This window comes from Pogona vitticeps, chromosome ZW-PAR (assembly GCF_051106095.1).
Source record: "Pogona vitticeps strain Pit_001003342236 chromosome ZW-PAR, PviZW2.1, whole genome shotgun sequence".
In the NCBI taxonomy this organism is placed as follows: Eukaryota; Metazoa; Chordata; class Lepidosauria; order Squamata; family Agamidae; genus Pogona; species Pogona vitticeps.
The window spans coordinates 11,126,789-11,148,236 of record NC_135800.1 but is presented as its reverse complement, the minus strand read 5'-3'; the positions used below and the strand labels follow the sequence as shown (position 1 = coordinate 11,148,236).

The following is a 21,448-nucleotide window of genomic DNA, read 5'->3' as shown; positions in this document are numbered from 1 at the left end:
AGGAAGGAAGGAAGGAAGGAAGGAAGGAAGGAAGGAAGGAAGGAAGGAAGGAAGGAAGGAAGGAAGGAAGGAAGGAAGAGGGAGGGGGAAGGAAGGGAGGGAGGAAGGAAGAGAGAGGGAGAAAGGAAGGAAGAGGGAGAAGGGAGGGAGGGAGGAAGGAAGGAAGAGGGAGGGAGGAAATTAATGCATTTTACCCGTTCTCCCTTTGGTCCTGGCCTCCCAAGGACACCCATAGGACCTGGCTTGCCCTGAAAGACACCAAAGATTCACACTTAGGACTAGAATCTAACTTTTAGACACATTTATTTATGTACACATGCCTTTGTCAACAAGATCATTGCTGACATATTTTCTTTGTATACACCATCATCGACACAAGCGTGCTTCTCATGTGCGCCTTGAAACCCATGTCTCCTTGCATGCCGGGGTCTCTGACGCTGCCTTTGTCACCCTACAAGGAAGAACAAGAAATGGAAAAAGATGCATAGTTCCCGGTGATGTAAGGAGGCGGGTGGGGGGCACGCGAAGGACTGGGATGACTTAACGGGTGCCGAGTGCCAAACAGAGAGCCAGTATAGCTTAGTGGAGAGACTGATGGAGGAAGAGTCGGGCGATCTGGGTTCAAATTCCCACTTGGCCACTGGGAACTCAGAAGGGTGGTGCTGGGACAGCCCCTTTGAAAGGAACCTTTTATAGCTTACTTCTCAAACCCCACGAAGGTCCCCCTAAGCCAGACACAATTTGAGGGCGCAGAAGAAGAATGGGAAACCGAACAGATCTCAGCCATGAGGGGAAAGAGAGGAGAGCACTTTTGAAAGACATGAAAGGCTGTAATGCAGATGAGGGGCAGGATCTGTTCTCGATCATCCCAGAGTGCAGGACTCGGAACAATGGGCTCAAGTTAAAGGAAGCCAGATTTTGGTTGAATATCCAGAAAAACTTCCTTACTGTTAGAGCAGTACAACAGTGGAACCAGTGACCTCAGGAGTGTGCGTGAGTGCTCCAACACTGGAGGCATCCGAGAAAAACTTAGACAACCACCTGGGAGATCTGCTTTGATTGTATTCCTCCCTTGAGCAGGGGGGTTGGACTTGATGGCCTTACAGGCCCCTTCCAACGTCACTTCTCTAGGATTCTATGAAAAACCTCTGCCATCCATTCCTGCCAGACCTGCCTGGGGAGGCCCTTAGCCTAAGGAGCTGTGCTTGGGATCAATACTCACGTAAGGGCCAGGGAATCCTGAGGTGCCCCTTAGACCTCCTGCTCCTGGAGAACCCTGAAAGGGAGAAACAAGAAATAATGCTGTTAAGGTTTTTTTTTTTAAATTTAATTTTAAAGTCTCACCCTTCTTGCCGGAAGTGGCGGGGTGAAGCCCCTCTAGGATTTTGGCTCAGCTTTTCTCCAAGGTGATCCAAAAAGCTCACCCGGGTCCCTTCCTCCTTGCCCAGGAGACACGGCAAGGTAGTTCAGACTGGGAGGCTTGTGGTCCCCTCCACCGCCAGGCAGCAAGTTTCCCGGTCAGCAAAGGATTCGAACCTGGGTCTTCCTTACTCTAACCAATAAACCACATGACCACGAGCTTACTTCAGGTCCTTTGGGACCTCTTGGGGGTCTTGGCAAGCAGCTTTGCCCTGCTTGCCCTGGGAAAAGAAGGGGGGGGAGGCAGAGTGAGAAAACTTGGTTGTTCCGTTGCCAACATTCAGATTTTGACCCCCAATTTTGGGGCGGGGGGAGGGAAGATTGAGGGAGCTTGCTCCTGCCTTATGGTCTCCCAGGAAGCAAGTTCTTGGGAGTCTTTAACCACCTCGCGGACTGCCTCTAGGAGGTGTGGCCGGCAGGGACTTGTCTGTGCTGCGGTGACCGTCAATCTATCCAGCGCTAACCCATAGTTCCTTCCCTGCTTTGGAATTCAAAGAGAGCCCTGCCTCTCTGCCCAGCTCTTTCCCCCTCTCTTGAGTCTGTTGAGGTCTGTTGCTGAAAGCAGTCCTGTTTGTCAGTTTGCTGTTTATCTGTTCACAACTGTAAGTCATGCAACTGTACACAACTGTAAGTCTTTGTTCTTTCTCCTACAAATGGCTCAGCAGGGTTGCCACGGACATTTTATTTCTCATTTCCCTGACTTTCCCCGGCCATCATTTGTCAAATTCCCTGACCACCATTCAAATATAACCACAAATTTTAAAAAATGAATAGGTTGTGTTGCATTAATGAAACGTTCCACTCCACAACTACACAAATCTCAACTGCAAAAATATTTGTCAAAGTCAGAGATTTAATATCAGCTTATTTCTGGTCCCAGAAAGTGTAATGAGTAGATCAGGGGCAAGAAAGGAGGTGGAGTTTAAATGTTTGCAGATGATTTCTGAAATCTAGAGAAGCAGACTACCCTCATTTCCCGCCTTTATGCATGGGGGAAGTCAGGGAAGAGAGTGAGAGAGCTGGTACTCTGTTAACTCCAGCAGGAACAAGCAATCACATTTGAAAAAATTACTTTGCACGGTGCAGAGTAGAAAGTGCTAATTGACTGTCAAATCCAACAGCAGCAAAACCTATTTGCAACTCTGTGCTGGGTTTGGCAGGAGTCAAAACATCCATTCCATACACAAGCATGACCCCAAAACATTCTTATCTTTATATGTATGTTAAATGCAGTGCTAGCAGGTAGGGATGAAAACAGTTAGATGTTTAAAGTTTGTGTCTTGCTAAACTTTTAAACTAACATGCGCTGGATTATGGAGAAAGCCAGAGAGTTCCAGAAAAACATCTACTTCTGCTTCATTGACTATGCAAAAGCCTTTGACTGTGTGGACCACAGCAAACTATGGCAAGTCCTTAAAGAAATGGGAGTGCCTGACCACCTTATCTATCTCCTGAGAAACCTATATGTGGGACAGGAAGCAACAGTTAGAACTGGATATGGAACAACTGATTGGTTCAAAATTGGGAAAGGAGTACGACAAGGCTGTATATTGTCCCCCGGCTTATTTAATTTATATGCAGAATACATCATGCGAAAGGCAGGACTGGTGGAATCCCAAACCAGAATTAAGATTTTCGGAAGAAATATCAACAAACTCCAATATGCAGATGATACCACTCTGATGGCAGAAAGTGAGGTGGAATTAAAGAACCTTAATGAGAGTGATCCATGGATTGCTGCCTTGTCGTGGCAAAGGGGCTTGTAATTCAGAGATGCTATGGGCTATGCCGTGCAAGGACACCCAAGAGGGACAGGTCATAGTGGAGAGTTCCGACTAAACGCAATCCACCTGGAGCAGGAATTGGCAAGCCACTCCAGTATCTTTGCCAAGAAAACTCCATGGACAGAAACAAAAGACTAAAAGATATGACGCTGGAAGATGGGACCCTCAGGTCGGAAGGCGTCCAACATGCTACTGAGGAAGAGCGGAGGACAAGTACAAGTAGCTCCAGAGCTAATGAAGTGGTTGGGCCAAAGCCGAAAGGATGCTCAGCTGCAGATGTGCCTGGAAGTGAAAGGAAAGTCCAATGCTGCAAAGAAGAATACTGCATAAGAACCTGGAATGTAAGATCTATGAACCTTGGGAAGCTAGATGTGGTCAAACAGGAGATGGCAAGAATAAACATTGACATCCTGGGCATCAGTGAACTAAAATGGACAGGTATGGGCAAATTCAATTCAGATGATTACCATATCTACTATTGTGGGCAAGAAGCCTGTAGAAGGAATGGAGTAGCCCTCATCGTCAACAAAAGAGTGGGAAAGCTGTAATGGGATATAATCTCAAAAATGATAGAATGATGTCAATACGAATCCAAGGCAGACCTTTCAACATCACAATAATCCAAGTTTATGCACCAACCACCATTGCTGAGGAGACTGAAATTGAACAATTTTATGAAGATTTACAACACCTTCTAGAACTGACACCAAAGAAAGATGTTCTTCTCATTCTAGGGGACTGGAATGCTAAAGTAGGGAGTCGAGAGATAAAAGGAACAACAGGGAAGTTGGGCCTTGGAGTTCAAAACGAAGCAGGGCAAAGGCTAATAAGAGTTTTGTCAAGAGAACAAGCTGGTCATCACAAACACTCTTTTCCAACAACACAAGAGGTGACTCTACACATGGACATCACCAGATGGGCAATACCGTAATCAGATTGATTATATTCTCTGCAGCCAAAGATGGAGAAGCTCTATACAGTCAACAAAAACAAGACCTGAACCTGATTGTGGCTCTGATCATCAGCTTCTCATAGCAAAATTCAAGCTTAAACTGAAGAGAGTAGGAAAAACCACTGGGCTAGTCAGTTATAATCTAAACCAAATCCCTTATGAATACACAGATTTAAGGAACTGGATTTGGTGGACAGAGTGCCTGAAAAACTTTGGATAGAGGCTCGTAACATTGTAGAGGAGGCAGCAACAAAAACCATCCCAAAGAAAAGGAAATGCAACAAAGCAAACTGGCTGTCCAATGAGGCCTTACAAATAGCAGAGAAGGAAAACAAAATGCAAGGAAGACAGGGAAAGTTACAGAAAATTGAATGCAGACTTCCAAAGAATAGCAAGGAGAGACAAGAGGGCCTTCTTAAATGAACAATGCAAAGAAATAGAGGAAAATAATAGAAAGGGAAAAACCAGAGATCTGTTCAGGAAAATTGGAGATATTAAAGGAACATTTTGTGCAAAGATGAACACGATAAAGGACAAAAATGGGAGAGACCTCACAGAAGCAGAAGACATCAAGAAGAGGTGGCAAGAATACACAGAGGAACTATACCAGAAAGATTTGGATATCCCTTACAACCCAGATCGTGTGGTTGCTGACCTTGAGCCAGTCATCCTGGAGAGTGAAGTCAAGTGGGCCTTAGAAAGCCTGGCTAACAACAAGGCCAGTGGAGGAGATGACATTCCAGTGGAACTATTTAAAATCTTGAAAGATGTCACTGTTAAGGTGCTACATTCAATATGCCAGCAAGTTTGGAAAACTCAACAGTGGCCAGAGGACTGGAAAAGATCAATTAACATACCAATCCCAAAGAAGGGAAGTGCCAAAGAATGCCCCAACTACCATACAATTGCACTCATTTCCCACGCTAGCAAGGTTATGCTCAAAATCCTCCAAGGTAGGATTCAGCAGTATGTGGACCGAGAACTCCCAGAAGTGCAAGCTGGATTTCGAAGGGGCAGAGGAACTCGAGACCAAATTGCTAACATGCGCTGAATTATGGAGAAAGCCAGAGAGTTCCAGAAAAAGATCTACTTCTGCTTCATTGACTATGCAAAAGCTTTTGACTGTGTCGACCACAACAAACTACGGCAAGTCCTTAAAGAAATGGGAGTGCCTGGCCACCTTATCTATCTCCTGAGAAACCTATACGTGGGACAGGAAGCAACAGTTAGAACTGGATACGGAACAACTGATTGGTTCAAAATTGGGAAAGGAGTACGACAAGGCTGTATATTGTCCCCCTGCTTATTTAACTTATATGCAGAATACATCATGCGAAAGGCAGGACTGGAGGAATCCCAAACCGGAATTAAGATTGCCGGAAGAAATATCAACAACCTCCGATATGCAGATGATACCACTCTGATGACAGAAAGTGAGGAGGAATTAAGGAACCTTGTAATGAGGGTGAAAGAGGAGAGTGCAAAAAATGGTCTGAAGCTCAACATCAAAAAAACTAAGATCATGGCCACTGGTCCCATCACCTCCTGGGAAATAGAAGGGGAAGATATGGAGGCAGTGACAGATTTTACTTTCTTGGGCTCCATGATCACTGCAGATGGGGACAGCAGCCACGAAATTAAAAGACGCCTGCTTCTTGGGAGGAAAGCAATGACAAACCTTGACAGCATCTTAAAAAGCAGAGACATCACCTTGCCGACAAAAGTCCGAATAGTCAAAGCTATGGTGTTTCCTGTAGTGATGTACGGAAGTGAGAGGTGGACCATAAGGAAGGCTGACCGCTGAAGAATTGTTGCTTTTGAACTGTGGTACTGGAGGAGACTCTTGAGAGTCCCTTGGACTGCAAGGAGAACAAACCTATCCGTTCTGAAGGAAATCAACCCTGAGTGCTTGCTGGAAGGACAAATCCTGAAGCTCAGGCTCCAATACTTTGGCCATCTCATGAGAAGAGAAGACTCCCTGGAAAAGACCCTGATGTTGGGAAAGTGTGAAGGCAAGAGGAGAAGGGGACGACCGAGGACGAGAGGGTTGGACAGGGTCATCGAAGCGACCAACATGAATTTCACCCAACTCCGGGAGGCGGTGGAAGACAGGAGGGCCTGGCGTGCTCTGGTCCATGGGGTCACAAAGAGTCGGACACGGCTTAACGACTGAACAACAACAACAAAACATGTAAACTAGCCTTGCTTTGCAAAGGCTACAGGAAGATCTTGGAAATCATGCAGGGACAGAGCTCAGCAAACACATGAGGCTGGTCGCTTGTGGTGGAGCTGAGAAAAAGGTGGAGATGGAAAAGGGCATCATCCTTAAGTTTTCCTTCTATTCTGCTACTTCTCTCTTCCAGCTGCCACAAGAACAAATCACGCTCTTACAGCAGGAGGTAAAAAAAGCCACTGCTTGAATATATTTTAATCACAGTTTCCCTGACTTTCCAGAAAGGGGACAGCCCTTCTCAGTTAATGACAGCAGGGGTGGACCGCTCTAAAACACTTGGAGCTATTCTGTTCTGTGAATTTCTGCACTTCTACTGTGCGACTAGAGGAATTTAACCAAAAATCCAAAACTGAGCAACAGAAATTCCAAAGCGAAACCTTCTTTGAAATGCCAGGCTCATTCGTTTGCTCAGCTTAGGGAAGGAAGGTGGTCGAAAGTTTCTTTCCTTCCATATTTCAATGATGATGGAGGGAAACAAGAACAACAACACCAAACTCTCAGCCATCTCTTTCTTTGTTCTGCTCCAGAAAACACCCCCGAACCCGTGTTTTTAAGACATTTCCAAGCCAAAATGAAGAGTCCTCTCCGGTTTGTTTGCTTTTCGAATGCCTAGAACATGGTGACGTGGTGGTGGAGCCGGCAGTTGCCATGCCTAGCCGTGCTTCGCTCCCCTAAATGTCATGGGAAAATCATCCTCCACCCCTGCCCCCACCCAGGAAACAATGCTGACCCCCCTCCCTCTCCCACCTAGGTTCTCCCTAACATCCTTTGCTGGGTCTCCATATTCAACCCAAACTGTGGCTCTAATCTCCCGTATCCTGTGGGGTGTCTAAAGGAAGAGAAATTGAAAAGTGCATATTTCTTTACCCTTACGCCGGGACGGCCAGACAAACCCAGACTTCCATCTTGGCCATGCTGCCCTTGATGGGAAAGGCAAAGGTGAAGAATAACATAACATGTCTTTGTTTGTTTGCTTATTTATTTGGTCAGTCTCTGGAATCAAGGTCAGGGTAAGGTAAAAAAAGGTAAAGGTTCCCCTTGACAATTTTGTCCAGTCGTGTTCGACTCTAGGGGGCGGTGCTCATCCCCGTTTCCAAGCCATAGAGCCAGCCATAGAGCCAATCTTCCGTGGTCACATGGCCAGTGCGACTTAGACACGGAACGCTGTTACCTTCCCACCAAGGTGGTCCCTATTGATCTACTCGCATTTGCATGCTTTCGAACCGCTAGGTTGGCGGGAGCTGGGACAAGCGACGGGTGCTCACTCCATCGCGTGGATTCGATCTTACGACTGCTTGGTCTTCTGACCCTGCAGCACAGAGGCTTCTGCGGTTTAGCCCACAGCGCCACCACATCCCCTCCAAGGTCAGGGTACTGAATTCAAATCCAGCTTCCCTTTTATGACACCTGCATTTTCTATAATTTTCAGAAAAAATGATTGGAATGATTGAAAGGAAACTGAGGACACCTCGGATTTATTAATAACCAGCCCAACCCAGCTCGATACATTTTAAAATATTAAAACAATATATTGGTAAGTGAATACCTTTTCTCCTTTACACCTCTCTGACCATCTGGTCCCAGCTTGCCTCGAGGTCCCTGAAACACACTGACCGAGAACCTGGAACTGGGCTTCTGAAGTCATGAGGACTAGAAGTTTACTTTGTTTCACAAGATGAAAGCTGGGAATCCTATGCTGCTGTGCTGAATATCTCAAATATCAGAAGAGGGCTGAAGGGCGTTACAGAAAAGCATATTCTGCCCCCTCAGTGATGGTGTTTACTGTTTCAGAATAAATATTCTAAGGTTATGGGCAGCCTGTTTAATGGGCATTTAGGCAGACAGAAGTGAGCGAGGGGAAGAGATATAAAAAGAATTCAATGTGCTAATTAACAATAAAGAGTCCAACGTTTGGTATCTCACCTTCTGGCCCAGTTCCCTCATCAGTCCTGGATTCCCCTTCTTGCCTGGCAGCCCCTAAAAGAAATACTGTATTAAAAAGTCAGGTTTTGCCCTTAAAAAAAGCATGTTCTTCCTATGCTGGTGGATCTGCTGTTCTAGTTAGTTCACCCGCTGAACGGATTCAAACGTATTTTGAACAACCAAAACTTTATTCCGGGTTCCTGGCCCATCCTGGCTCCCTATGAATGAACTCTGCACTGGTCAAACCGAACTCTTTGCTCCTCACCTTATGCAAGCTGGCAAATGGAGCAGCTTGCATAAGTTTGGACTCTTTGTGCAGAGTCCAAACTTAGAAAAACTGGAAGAGGCATCATGACAAGCCATGGTTTATTGTTAGCTGAGGAATGTTGGCTTGTTTGGAATGACCCAGGATCCTGGGTTGTTTATATCTCTCTGGCCATTCCCCAATAAGCTCAAGATGGCTTTTCATGTCCCAGTCTGACTTTCTTCCCTATTGTCTCCAAGTAGCATTGGTTGGAGAATGAAGATCTCACTGCACAATTTATATAGCAATGAGGTTATCCAAAGTTTTATGCAGCACATGCGTGGCAAATTGGAATTAACCAGAACTCTAGTCTTGCTCTTTCTGTGCAAATCTCAGCACTACGTTTATGGACTCCGGCTTCAAACAGCCTTGGGGAAGCTCCTGGCAGCCTTTTCCTTAAATGGCTTGTCGTGTTCCTGGCAAACCGATCCCAAATGGGGAGCAATTTTGCTGGACAAACTTGTCAAAGCAGGGGCACCACCTCTCTCCCCCCAGCACCCTTTCCTGTCCTAGCCCTGCCTGGAGAGCACTGGCTCCCTCCGCAGGTTTCCTGTCCGAGCCCTAACTGGACCCAAACTCACAGGTCAGATCCCTCACTCAAGCCTGCCGTTGCTCCTCCGTTGTAAGCAAATAACCGTTAGCACAAAAAAGTCACTCACTTCCATGTCAGGAAGACCCGGTGCTCCAGTTTTGCCAGGTGGCCCCAAATCACCCTGAAATCGGTGCAAAAAGAAAACAAGATTACTAAGCAGAAGCAGAGAGGTAACCTAAGATCTCACCCTACAGGGTGTCTGGCCCTTTCTGTGTTTCCAGGGAACCCCTGGCTTTTTCTATGGCCTGTGCGGACCTTGGGTGCCAGCTGATTTTTCACTTTGGGCAGCAACAGGTGTCGGGAAATCGCTGTGTAGGCCCCTCGGTTTATAGAAATGCAACGGTGATGTTACCGTTGATGCACCCAGGCAGGTTGCTCCCAGCGCGAGGCTTTTCCAAGTGTGTGAGGGGCTGGCTGGAGGGACAAGGTGGCAACTGGCCTGGATGCATCCCATACAAACGCTAACACGCAAGGTGGATTGTTGGACTTTGCTTCAGAGCGAACCCTGCCGCCTCTGCATTCCGCAGGGCCTCCTCCTCCTCCTCTCCTTAAGGGCATTAATCCAAAATGAGACAGAACTGGCCCTGGGGTTGTTTACCCTTAGCCCCATGCCCTCCAGACCAGTGGCTCCCCACCTGGGGTCCCCAGATGTTCTGGGACTCAAATGCCCAGAAACCTTCACCACTGGCTGGGTGACGTCCTCCACAAAGATCTGGGGACAGCTGGTCTAGAGGGCTGTTCCCTCCTTCCCAACAGCTGGGGAGGGAGCCTGTGCCCTCCGGAGACCTTTCTTTCCAGTGGCCAGCCGTTCCCCAGGGGCCTGCCTCCAGATGGGTTGGGCTCTTGGGATCCTAACCAGAGGGCTTTCTGGCATCGTTAAAAAACACAAAGAGGCTCCATGGGCCTGTGGTCACTTCTCCAGAGGTCAGTCCATCTTCCAACTGTCTGCCGAAAAAGGGGCGGCCTTGAGCAAGCCTCGTCCGCTGTTCTCACCCCACCCACCCCCAGGAGTCGGACGTTACCTGCAGGCCCTCTTGCCCCTTCTCGCCTCTGTCTCCTTCGGGCCCTTCCGGACCCTCGGCTCCTTTGCGCCCTGGGCCATCCGGGGGTCCTCCTGGGCCAGCGCCACCGTGGGGAGGACACAGAGAGGAGAGCTCGCCATTCCTGACTGGCTTGCCCTCCCTGGAGGTTGTGAAACATCGCACGCTCGTAAACACAGAAAGAGCGGCGAGGGAGAACGGCTTCGCCGCCACCACTCCTTTGTTCCCACCATCAGCAGGACGGGAAGGGTCGGTTTTTCTCTCCTCCTTCGCTGCTTCTTTCACCCTTGAACTACCAGGGATAACTTTTCACGATCATGTGTAGTTCTCTGAACAAAATAACAAACGAATGAACCAACCCACCCTCCCACCCACCTACCTCTCTTTTTCTCTCCCTCTCTTTTCCTTCCTTTGAATCTGGCTATATTACAGAATATAATTTGTGTATGTGTGTGAGTTTCCCTTCTGTGCCTCCTGGGAGGAGAGCCTGCCTGGGGGGCCTCGGGCAAAAGCTGTCCAGGGCTACCCCCAGAAGAAGGGAAATGGGGCAACTGCTTCTGAGCAGCACTTTCTACCTGGAAAAGGTGGCCGTCAGTCAGCTTTTTTGGGGTGGGGAATCTGCCTTAGTCCCAGACCACGAACCACTATGCTGCAGATATCAGATGCACTGCATACTCCAAATACAGAGCCAGGATGAATTACTGACACCCCCCCCCCCCGAGACAACAGGTCTCTCTAACTGACGCAACACAGTAAACTTTACACCTGTGTGGAGATTTGAACTCGCATCTCTGTGGCTCTAACCCAGCAAAATAGATACCCGATGCACTCATTGAGCAGGAAGCCAGGATTATTATGGTCTGCAGAGACTACGGATCTCTATAATGGGTCCAAGGTCCCTGTGTGTGGCCCTGCTGGCTAGCATCAACAGAGAAAAGTCATGCATAGCTCAGAGGTTTGGGCCTCTGGTTGCAGAGCCAAAGGTTGGGAGTTCGAATCCCCCACTGGGCCTCCTGGACAGGGGCTGGACTGGATGATCCCTAGGGGTCCCTTCCAGCTCTGTCGTTTTAAGATGATGATGGTGGTGGCGGCGGCAGCGGCGATAAAGCAGATGCAAAAGTTCCCGGCCAGATTAACACCATGCTGCAAAAATCTATTTATGCAGGTTTGCTCCCACAGTGTTCCACGCAGCTTACGCTCTAGCCAGCATGTTCAGGATTGCAACCGTAAAAGAGGAGAAAGAGCTGCTCCAAAGTACTTACAGAAGGACCGAGCTTGCCTTGGTCTCCCTTCAGCCCATCCTTTCCTGGGAAGCCCTGGAATAAATCAGGTGAGTAAGAGGAACGCCCTTCGAAAGGATGCTTTCAGAGGCAATGAAAAGGGGAAGCAGAATCCCCAGCGGGAAGGGGACCGAGGAGGGAAGGAACCAGATTTGAGGAGCCAAGCTCCTCGGCTCTTACCATCGTCCTGACAGCGCCTCTTGGCCCACCACGTCCTGGATTCCCCCGGGAAGGAGCAAGTGGGAAACGGGTGACCAGGATGGACAGACAGACGGAGGGAAGCGGGGAGACCGGAGGGAGGGAGGGAGGTGGTGGGAGAGCAAGAACCACTTCTCTATGGGGCGGCCTCCCTGAGAAGCCTCCTTCTCGAGAGCGACATGTCTTTAGCCTCATCGGTCCAGACCCATGGAAAACCATCTCCTTTTGGAAAAGGCACAGTTCCAGTGACTCCGTGCCTCTTTTTCTCAACCTGGGCCTCCCGGACAAGGGCCTGGACCCCATGATCCAGAGGGCCTCTTCCAACCCTGCCAGTCTAAGAGGATGATGCTACCTGACGAGGGCTGCCCCGATGGTCAGCGTGCATTCACACCACGGGGCAACCTCAAACCCTCCTCTTCAAAACAGCTCCATCACTCTCTTCTCCTGTTCAGCTTGCTCTGCAAACCCAGCGGCAGGGAAGAGGTGAAAAAAGAGGCCTCACTGTTCCCCAAATTTAATCAGCCGTGGTACCTTCTCTCCTTCGGGGCCCTCCGATCCAGGGAACCCCTGAGCCCCCGTTTCACCCTGGAACACAGAAAGGAAGAAAAAGACGGGGGGTGGGTGGGTCTCCTTGCTTCCCACTTTTCAATCGTAGGGGCCCAAACAGCAGCCTTTGCAGTGGTGGACACGTAAACACAGCTTGAGAAAAATGCCTTTGGGCAGACTACAACATCCAGCATTCCTTAGGCAACTGGCCCAGAGGCCAAGGGATTCTGGGAGTTGTAGTCCAAGACTCACATCCCTAAAAGGTGTGTGGGAGTGACAAAGGTGAAGGTGAGGTGACACGATGGAAGGTTTGCCTCGCTCTTCATCTCTGCCCCCCTTTATCCTCTTCTTTTTCTTTTCTCTCTCGCTCCCCCACTTCTTACCTCCCTCTTTTTCTCTCCTCCTCTCCTTTACTGTCGGAGGTTCTGCAATCTTGCATGCTTCCTTTAGTAGGTTTGTCTGGGAAGGACCTTTTTGGGATGGGGTTCCATCTGTCAATCTATCCAACACTAACCAATCGTCTTTTCCCCACCTCTCAATCCAAAGAGAACCCCAGCTCTCTGCCCAGTGCTTCCCCCCCCCCCCTCTCTAGAGTACGATGAAGTCTTTTGCTGAAAGCAATCATGCCTGTCAGTTTGCTGGTTGATCAGTTCAACTGTAAGAAAACCTTTTTAAAAAAATTCTTTCTGCTGCTAATGGCAGAATGTGTTACTAAGACTGTAAGTGCCAGTGAAGAAGAAGAATAAAAAAAGGGGGGGGGGTTGAACTAATTTGTAGAACTTGAAGCTATTCTGCTCTGTGAATCCCTTCACTTCTGTCGCGCAGCTGGAGGAATTTAACCAGAAATTCAAAACTCTGCAGCATTTACCCCTTCTACTCTTTCACCCCCTCTCCCCTCTCTCCGGAACCCCCTTTACCTTTGTTTGTTCTGCCACCCTCTTTATCCCCATCGCAATCTCCACTTCTCGTTCCCCGCCACCCCTTTGCTTTTATTGCTCTTTGCTATCACTGACCACCCCTTTACAACCTTTACTGCCCTAGAAAGTGCTGCACCCAACATTCTTGTGAGTTCATCTCCCTCCTAGTCAGGGAGCACGTGATCTTCTTTCGCTGCCCAACCGATTGGAGACACAGAGCTCTGTGTGACCTAGAAGCTTGCTCCCTTCACCTTTGAAGTGCTGCGAAGGATCCTACAAGATCTGTTTTGCCAAAGGAGTCCACGGTGTGGAAATGTCACAGTCTCTTTTGCTTTCCTGGCAACCCTGCGAGGGAGGTCGGTCGGGTCAGTGAGCCACAAGCCAAGGGCGGTGTGGGAACTGGCGGCTCTGAGGCCAATGCGTGCGCATGTGCATATCCGCTCCTGCTTTTGCTCTGAATTTTTAAAGTGGCTACACCAAGCTGTCAAACATGCCTTTATTACAAAAAATGAGATGAAAAAAGTAGTCACTTTTAAAAATAGCTTTCCAGAATTTGAGCAGAACTTATTTCATGCATAATTTACATGTTTGGTTGAAAACAAACTGCCCTTCAAGGCCTCCACCAGAAGGACTACTCTTACTGCCACATGAACTTCTCTGCTGGTGATTAGATGTTTCTTGTTATAGTGGGACATCCTTGAGGCCTCCAAAGCCACCTTTCCATATAAATGAGGTTTGTTCAGGGAGTGAAGCATATCTCGTGCCCCGCAATATTTATTTGTTCCTTGAGGAACCTGCTTAAGGATTCTGTATATATAGTCTGAATAGACTTTTTTCTTTTTCATATGATACAGCTGGACATGATGGAGTGTCCATGAAGGGAGCCTTTCCTGTTGCTCATGAGGAACCAAGGAAGTCTTCATCCTGAAAACTTTCTTGAGGAAATGACTGCTCTATGGTAGCTACACCAAGCACTGAACCCATGCTGGGCGACAGGGTGTGACCCCATCAAAAGAGCTGGTAAAGTTCTCCCTAAAACCTGGAACGGATCCATTGCCTCCCCGAACCGCCTGTTTGTTCTGCGTTTCTAGTTCTTTGGCTCAGGGGTGGGTGGTGACGGCACGCCCACACCTTCCCCAAATAACTCACCCAAAAGTCTTCTGGCCCCTTCTCGCCTCTGGGGCCCTTCCCCCCCCCCAGCACGGCCAGTCATTCCAACTGGTCCCGGTAGCCCCAAAGACCCGCTGGCGCCCAAGCGGCCCTGCTCCGGAGAAAAGAGAATGAGCGGATGCCAGAAAAATTGGAGCGGGGGTGGGGGTATATCAAGGGACACCCCCAAATCATGCAATCTATCTAATCATCACTTACAAATAACCAGCAATAAGATCTCACACAATATATAGTGGGGTGTCAAAAGGGCTTGCGTTTACGGCTCAAGCCAGCTGGCTGGTACCCACTTCCGCCGTACCCCGTGCTGTCTTCTCCTGGCTCTGCTTTTCCACCACCTGCTCAGTGGTCCAGGGTTTCCCTATCCAATCACAAACTACCTATGGTTAGACATGGGGGACGAATATAAAAATGAATAAAGATATTCATTAAATATCCCTGATTCGTCAGATATTCATTGCTTCGTATTCTTGAGGTCAAGAGACCTCAACCAATACGAAGCAACCCATATAACCCTTTTATATTTGTCCCTTTGTTCCCTATCTGCTTATGCCCCACGGATCAGCGGAGAGGGGTTTTCCCTTTGGGTGGCTTGCTAAAGCTTGCCCGAAGGGAATTCCACCCCCCCGGGGTTGGGGGACAGCTCGGTTCCCCTTTCCAGCTCTTCCTATGCCTGCGGGGCATAAGGGAAGGGGAAGCCACTTCTGAGTATTCTCTACCTGGAAAACTAAAGGAAAGGATCACCATTTGTCAAGTGGTCAATTTGTGCCTTTTAGTTACAAATTGACACCATTTGTAACGAGTGTGTGTGTGTGTGTGTTTTAGGTTCTTGAGCCAGCTGTAGCCTAGAGGAGGCAAAAGGGTCAAGAATCACCCGCGCGCATGTCCAAGATTTCCTTTACCCCCCCGCCCCCTCCCAAAGAGATGCTGGTGAAGACCCTCACCAGGGCTGGGTCTCTGCTAATGGCCACCACAGCCCACCTTTCTTTTCCCCATGGGGCTTGTCTTTCATAACAGAGTGCTCTTGCCAAGCTTCATATTCAACTGGACTCTAAGAAGTTTTCTTGAGGCCAGAGCCTCATTAAGCCTCTGGAGTTTTTGGCCCCACAACAACAGGTCTAGCATTTCGCAGGATTTGAAAACTGTATTTCTATTGATGCAGCCTAAAATAGCATGAAGGGACGTGGTGGCCCTGTTGGTTAAACCACAGAAGCCTCTGTGCTGCGGGGTCGGAACACCAGCAATCGTAAGATTGAATCCACGCGGCGGAGTGAGCACCCGACACTTGTCTCAGCTCCTACCAACCTAACCATTCAGAAGCATGTAAAAATGCTAGTAGATCGATAGGTACCACCTCGGTGGGAAGGTAATGGCATTCCATGTCTAGTCACGCTGGACACGTGACCATGGAAGCTGTATTTGGACAAACGCTGGCTCTATGAGCCAGAGTTGGACACAACTGGACTAAATGTCAAGGGGAACCTTTACCTTTTCCTAAAATAGCACTGAAGAAAGTAGGAAAAACCACTGGACTAGTCAGGTATAATCTAAAGCAAATCCCTTATGAATACACAGTGGAAGTGAACAATAGATTTAAGGAACTGCATTTGGTGGACAGAGTGCCTGAAGAACTATGGATGGAGGCTCGTAACATTGTACAGGATGCAGTAACAAAAACGATCACAAGGAAAAGGAAATGCAAGAAAGCAAAGTGGCTGTCTGTCACATTCCCAGGGGATTCGGCAGGCAAAAGTCCAATAAACTACTCCAAAGTTAGAAGTCTGGGAGATACAAAACAGATGCCAAGTTGTTGAAGCCAAAACAGTAGTCAGAAGTCAGAGTCCGAAAGCCAAGGGTCGAGAGAGCAGGGTGCAAGATAAGCAGAAGCGTGGACACAAGCCAGAGAATTGACTTGTCGCTTCCAAGCCTCTAGGTATGAAACATACAGCAGCAGCAATCATCAAACTCCTAGAAGCCTTCCACTATGTTAAAACTCAGGACTGGTTCACCTGATGTTCCTGTGGGAAGCATTCATGCAATCCTCAGATCTTTGTGTCGTGAGTCTCTGCCGAAGCAGCTCCCTCACCCTGGCTAGTGGGGGAGGAGAATCTGATGGTGTTCAGCTGTCTGTGACACTAATTGCCCAGCATTTTCTTCAGCTGTAAAATGGAAGGGAGTTAGGGAAAGTTACAGAAAACTGAATGCAGACTTCCAAAGAATAGCAAGGAGAGGCAAGAGGGCCTTCTTAAATGAACAGTGCAAAGAAATTGAGGAAAATAATATAAAGGGAAAAACCAGAGATCTGTTCAAAAAATGGAGATATTAAAGGAACATTTGTGCAAAGATGGACATGATAAAGGGCAAAAATGGTAGGGACCTCACAGAGACATCAAGAAGAGGTGGCAAGAATACACAGAGGAATCATACAAGAAAGATCTGGACGCCCCGGACAACCCAGATAGTGTGGTTGCTGACATTGAGCCAGACATCCTAGAGAGTGAAGTCAAGTGGACCTTAGAAAGCCTGGCTAACAACAAGGCCAGTGGAGGTGATGGCATTCCAGTTGAACTATTTAAAATCTTAAAAGTTGACGCTGTTAAGGTGCTACATTCAATATGCCAGCAGGTTTGGAAAACAGCAGTGGCCAGAGGATTGGAAAAGATCAGTCTACATCCCAATCCCAAAGAAGGGCCGTGCCAAAGAATGCTCCAACTACTGTACAATTGCACTCATTTCACACACTAGCAAGGTTATGCTCAAAATCCTACAAGGTGGGCTTCAGCAGTATGTGGACCGAGAACTCCCAGAACTACAAGCTGGATTTCGAAGGGGCAGAGGAACTAGAGACCAAATTGCTAACATGTGCTGGATTATGGAGAAAGCCGAACAGTTCCAGAGAAACATCTACTTCTGCTTCATTGGTATTGCAAAAGCCTTTGACCGTGTGGACCACAGCAAACTATGGCAAGTCCTTAAAGAAATGGGAGTGCCTGACCACCTTATCTATCTCCTGAGAAATCTATATGTGGGACAGGAAGCAACAGTTAGAACTGCCTACGGAACAACTGATTGGTTCAAAATTGGGAAAGGAGCATGACAAGGCTGTATATTGTCCCCCGGCTTATTTAACGATACATCATGTGAAAGGCAGGACTGGAGAAATCCCAAGCTGGAATTAAGAATGCCGGAAGAAATATCAACAACTTCTGATATGCAGATGATACCACTCTGATGGCAGAAAGTGAGGAGGAATTAAAGAACCTCTTAATGAGGGTGAAAGAGGAGAGCACAAAAAATGGTCTTAAGCTCAACATCAACAAACCAAGATCATAGCCACTGGTCCCATCACCTCTTGGTAAATAGAAGGGGAAGATATGGAGGCAGTGAAAGATTTTACCTTCTTGGGCTCCATGATCACTGCAGATGGTAACAGCAGCCACGAAATTAAAAGACGCCTGCTTCTTGGGAGGAAAGCAATGACAAAACTAGACAGGATCTAAAAAGCAGAGGCAACACCTTGCCGACAAAAGTCCGCATAGTCAAAGCAATGGTTTTTCCAGTAGTGATGTATGGAAGTGAGAGCTGGACCATAAAGAAGGCTGACTGACAAAGAATAGATGCCTTTGAATTGTGGTGCTGGAGGAGGCTCTTGAGAGTCCCATGGACTACAAAGAGAACAAACCTATCCATTCTGAAGGAAATCAACCCTGGGTGCTCACTGGAAGGACAGATCCTGAAGCTGAGGCTCCAGTACTTTGGCCATCTCATGAGGAGACTATTGGAAATGACCCTGATGTTGGGAAAATGTGAAGGCAAGAGAAGTGGACGACAGAGGACGAGATGGTTGGACAGTGCCACCAAAGCGACCAACATGAATTTGAGAAAACTCCGGGAGGCAGTGGAAGATAGGAGGGCCTGCTGTGCTCTGGTCCAGGGGGTCATGAAGAGTCGGACATGACTTAACGACTAAACAACAAAATAGTATTTGCCTTTTTTGTAGTCACATCACACCGCTGGCTCACATTTAGCTTGTGATCTACGACAATTCCAAGGTCCTTCTCGCTCATAGTTTTGCTGATACAGGCATCCCCCATCTTGTAACTGTGCAACTGTCTTCTTTTTCCGAGGTTCAGTACTTTGCATTTATCCCTATTGAATTTCATTCTGTTGCTTTAGGCCCAGGGCTCCATTCTATCAAAGTCACTTTGAATGTTGTTTCTGTCTTCCAGGGCATTAGCTTTTCTGCCCAATTTGATACCATCTGCAAATCTGACAAGCATTCCCTGCACTCTTTCATCATCCAGACCATTAATAAAAATATTGAAGAGCAGCGGGTCCAGGACTGAGCCTTGGGGTCCCTCACTGGTGACCTCCTCCCAGTTAGAGAAGGCCCCGTTAATCCTCACCCTCTGACTCTAGATTCTGTCGCCAACGGTGTATCCACCTGACCCTTAGTCTATCCAGCCCACACCTCGTTCGCTTGCTCATCAGGAGATCATGGGGCACTTGGTCAAGAGCTTTGCTGAAGTCCAGATAGACGACGTCTACAGCACCTCCTCTGTCTATCAGGGAGGTGATGCAATAAAGGAAAATGAGATCAGATTAGTCTGGCAGGATTTCTTCTTGACCAATCCGTGTCGGCTTCTAGTTCTTACTGCCTCGTCTCCACGGTGCTTGCCTGGGGACTGTTCTATAACCTGCTCCAGAATTTTGCCTGGGACGGAGGTCAGGCTGACTGGCCTATACTTCCCTGGCACCTTCCTTTTTTCTGCCCTTTTTGAAGGACCAGGGAGAGCCTCAGCCCTCCTCCTGTCTGTCCTCTGGCACCTCACCCACTTCCCATGATTTCAAGAGTCTAAGGGGCTGAGGTTGCGAGATCAACCTGCTTCTCTCTCGGCCTGGACTTTTAAGTCACTTGTATCGACCCTCCTTGAGGTCGCCTCGGTTCAGCAAGGAGCTACCAGAAAATGGTGGTGGTGGTGGTGGAGAACCTCATGAGATTTAGTTTCTTAATTCCCAATTTTTAAAAATCTCCTGAGGAATATAGTTGAGGGAGGGATAGCCTGCAGCTTTTAACTGAGAAAACACAGAAATGCTCACGCCTGCTTTTATTGGAGGAGGAGAACATACTTGTGAACCAGGAAGGCCTTTTCCTTCCCCCGACAGGGAAGACCAAACCGTCACGTTTTGGGACTGCAGGAGATCTCTGCGGTACTTGGGATGCCCCCCCCCCAAGCCCACCTTCAGCACCTGGGATAATTTGTGTAAAGTGCAGAGTAAAACCCAGAGTGGCTTGTTGCTGCCCCCAGACCTGGAAATTTAACCGTGGCCCTCGCTGGTTGCAAAAGGAGCCTTAGGGACAGACTGAATATGGCCTCGGGGTGGGGAGGTGGGGGCTCTTTGAGAGATAAGGGGCCTCCTGGTGATAAAGGAAGGGGCTCACTTTGGAACCAAGCTGTCCTGGGAATCCAGTGGGACCTCTGACTCCAGGTTGTCCCTGTGAAGAAGACGGACAGAAGGGGAGAGGTTTACTATGGCATCGGAACCGCAAACCCCCCCCCCCCTTGAGAGAGAGTAGCACCAGAACCAGCCAAAGTGACTGGAAATGCCAAGCAAATTGAAATGGACGTAGGAGGATGCAGATGCGGGCCGTCCTTTTGGGAGCTAGGATCAGGGCCAGACTATGAACCTCCCAGACAGCCTGTCTTTTGAAGAGGGAATTCCTTAACGGATGTGAAACAAAACCATTTCTTCTCGAGTTCCCCAAGAGTGGAACCAAACCTTACCTTCTTGCCCATGGGGCCTGGTCTTCCTCGGACACCAGCAGGACCCGGAGAGCCCGGGAATGGCAAATCTGCCCCAGGATGTAGTGCAGACATCAGAGGAGCTATCCAAGGTGCTTAAGTTCTTTGGGGATAACATTCAGAAATTATGGAATGGCTTCATGGCTCCACTGGCACTGGAGGAGGTCTGCACTTCGAGTGGGCCTCGTGGCGCAGGGGTTCAACAACTGCACTGCAGCAGCCAAAACTCTGCTCATGGCCTGGGGTTCAATCCTTGGTAGTTGGCTCCAGGTTCACTCAGCCTTCCATCCCTCTCAAGTACCCAGTTTGTTTCAGGGGGGGGGGAATATCTAGTCTGCATCATTAAACTGTAAACTGTCCAGATACTGCTTTAAATGCTATGGGGCAGTACATCTTGCTTTCTTCTTCTTCTTCTGCTTTACAGGTACAAGATGTAGGAGCACCACCTAGTTTTCCTGAAGAAGGCCTCCCTCCCTCCTTCCTGTATGTCTCACTCTGCAGGTCTGTCACTTACAGGGAGGCCGACGGGCCCTTGGAGCCCTTCAGGGTGGGGTTGTCCAGGGAGGCCCTGGAAACAAGCACAAAGAAGCGAGTTCGACCACTACTTTCACAGCTCCGCTTGGCCCTCGTGCCTTTCAGCTAAGAACTTTTCGGATCAGGTCTTACTGGGAGACTCATGTCGCCGGGATGCCCATGAATCCCGTTTCTTCCCCTTGGGCCCTATTTGGGAACAAACATCGTCCAAAGGATGGGGCTGGGGTGGGAGAAGATAGCCAAAATTCAGAAAAGCACAACGAAGCCAAAGCATCTTGAGTGGCAAGGACAGAACTCGGAGGATGCCGGAAGGGGATTTCACTCCCCCGAAGGCTTACTGTTGCTCCCGGAGGTCCATCACACCCTCGGCCACCTTGAAAACTCACGAAACCCTGAAGGAGACTAAAGGGGGAACGTTGCTCTTCAGGCGCACCAAGGGAATGACGTGCCGAAGACCCAACTGAAGGAAGCTGGCGTGGTCATCAGAAAGCCTTCTTTCTTCCCCTCTGAGGGTCTCCTCCCACGATGGGGGGAAAGAGTGCTTCCCAACCGTGGGCCCCCAGAGGTTCTTGGACTACAACTCCCAGAACCCCTGGCAGCACGGCCAGTGGGGAAGGCTTCTGGAAGTGGACGAAACATTAAGCTGGTCTTCCTTTCAGCGTGGTTGTGTTACCATCATGCTGGGAGCAGGAAGGTTTTCACCCCCGGACAAGCCAGTACGGACGAGCAAACAAGAAGTTCTACTCCCGGCTGGG

General features: G+C 48.6%; 1 protein-coding gene across 1 annotated transcript; it reads right to left on the bottom strand.

Moving 5' to 3' along the window:
- Positions 1–286: 286 nt before the first annotated feature.
- Positions 287–20,543, bottom strand: LOC144585157 (uncharacterized). Its single transcript, XM_078382775.1, has 9 exons — positions 20,142–20,543; positions 19,799–19,852; positions 12,257–12,310; positions 11,510–11,563; positions 9,275–9,328; positions 8,312–8,365; positions 7,935–7,987; positions 1,223–1,276; positions 287–451 (listed from the first exon to the last, which is right to left on the bottom strand). The coding sequence occupies exons 1-8, from the start codon at positions 20,232–20,234 to the stop codon at positions 1,252–1,254; spliced, it is 441 nt and encodes a 146-aa protein (XP_078238901.1). The 5' UTR covers positions 20,235–20,543; the 3' UTR covers positions 287–451; positions 1,223–1,251.
- Positions 20,544–21,448: the final 905 nt, after the last annotated feature.

Excerpts from the sequence above, each read along its gene's own strand:
- LOC144585157 (XM_078382775.1), bottom strand. The coding sequence starts at position 20,234 with ATGTCTGCACTACATCCTGGGGCAGATTTGCCATTCCCGGGCTCTCCG. Across the intron at positions 11,564-12,256 it reads AGGGCCCCGAAGGAGAGAAG|GGCTTCCCAGGAAAGGATGG; the intron begins GTACCACGGCTG and ends GATTTATTCCAG. Across the intron at positions 8,366-9,274 it reads CGGGTCTTCCTGACATGGAA|GGGCTGCCAGGCAAGAAGGG; the intron begins GTGAGTGACTTT and ends TATTTCTTTTAG.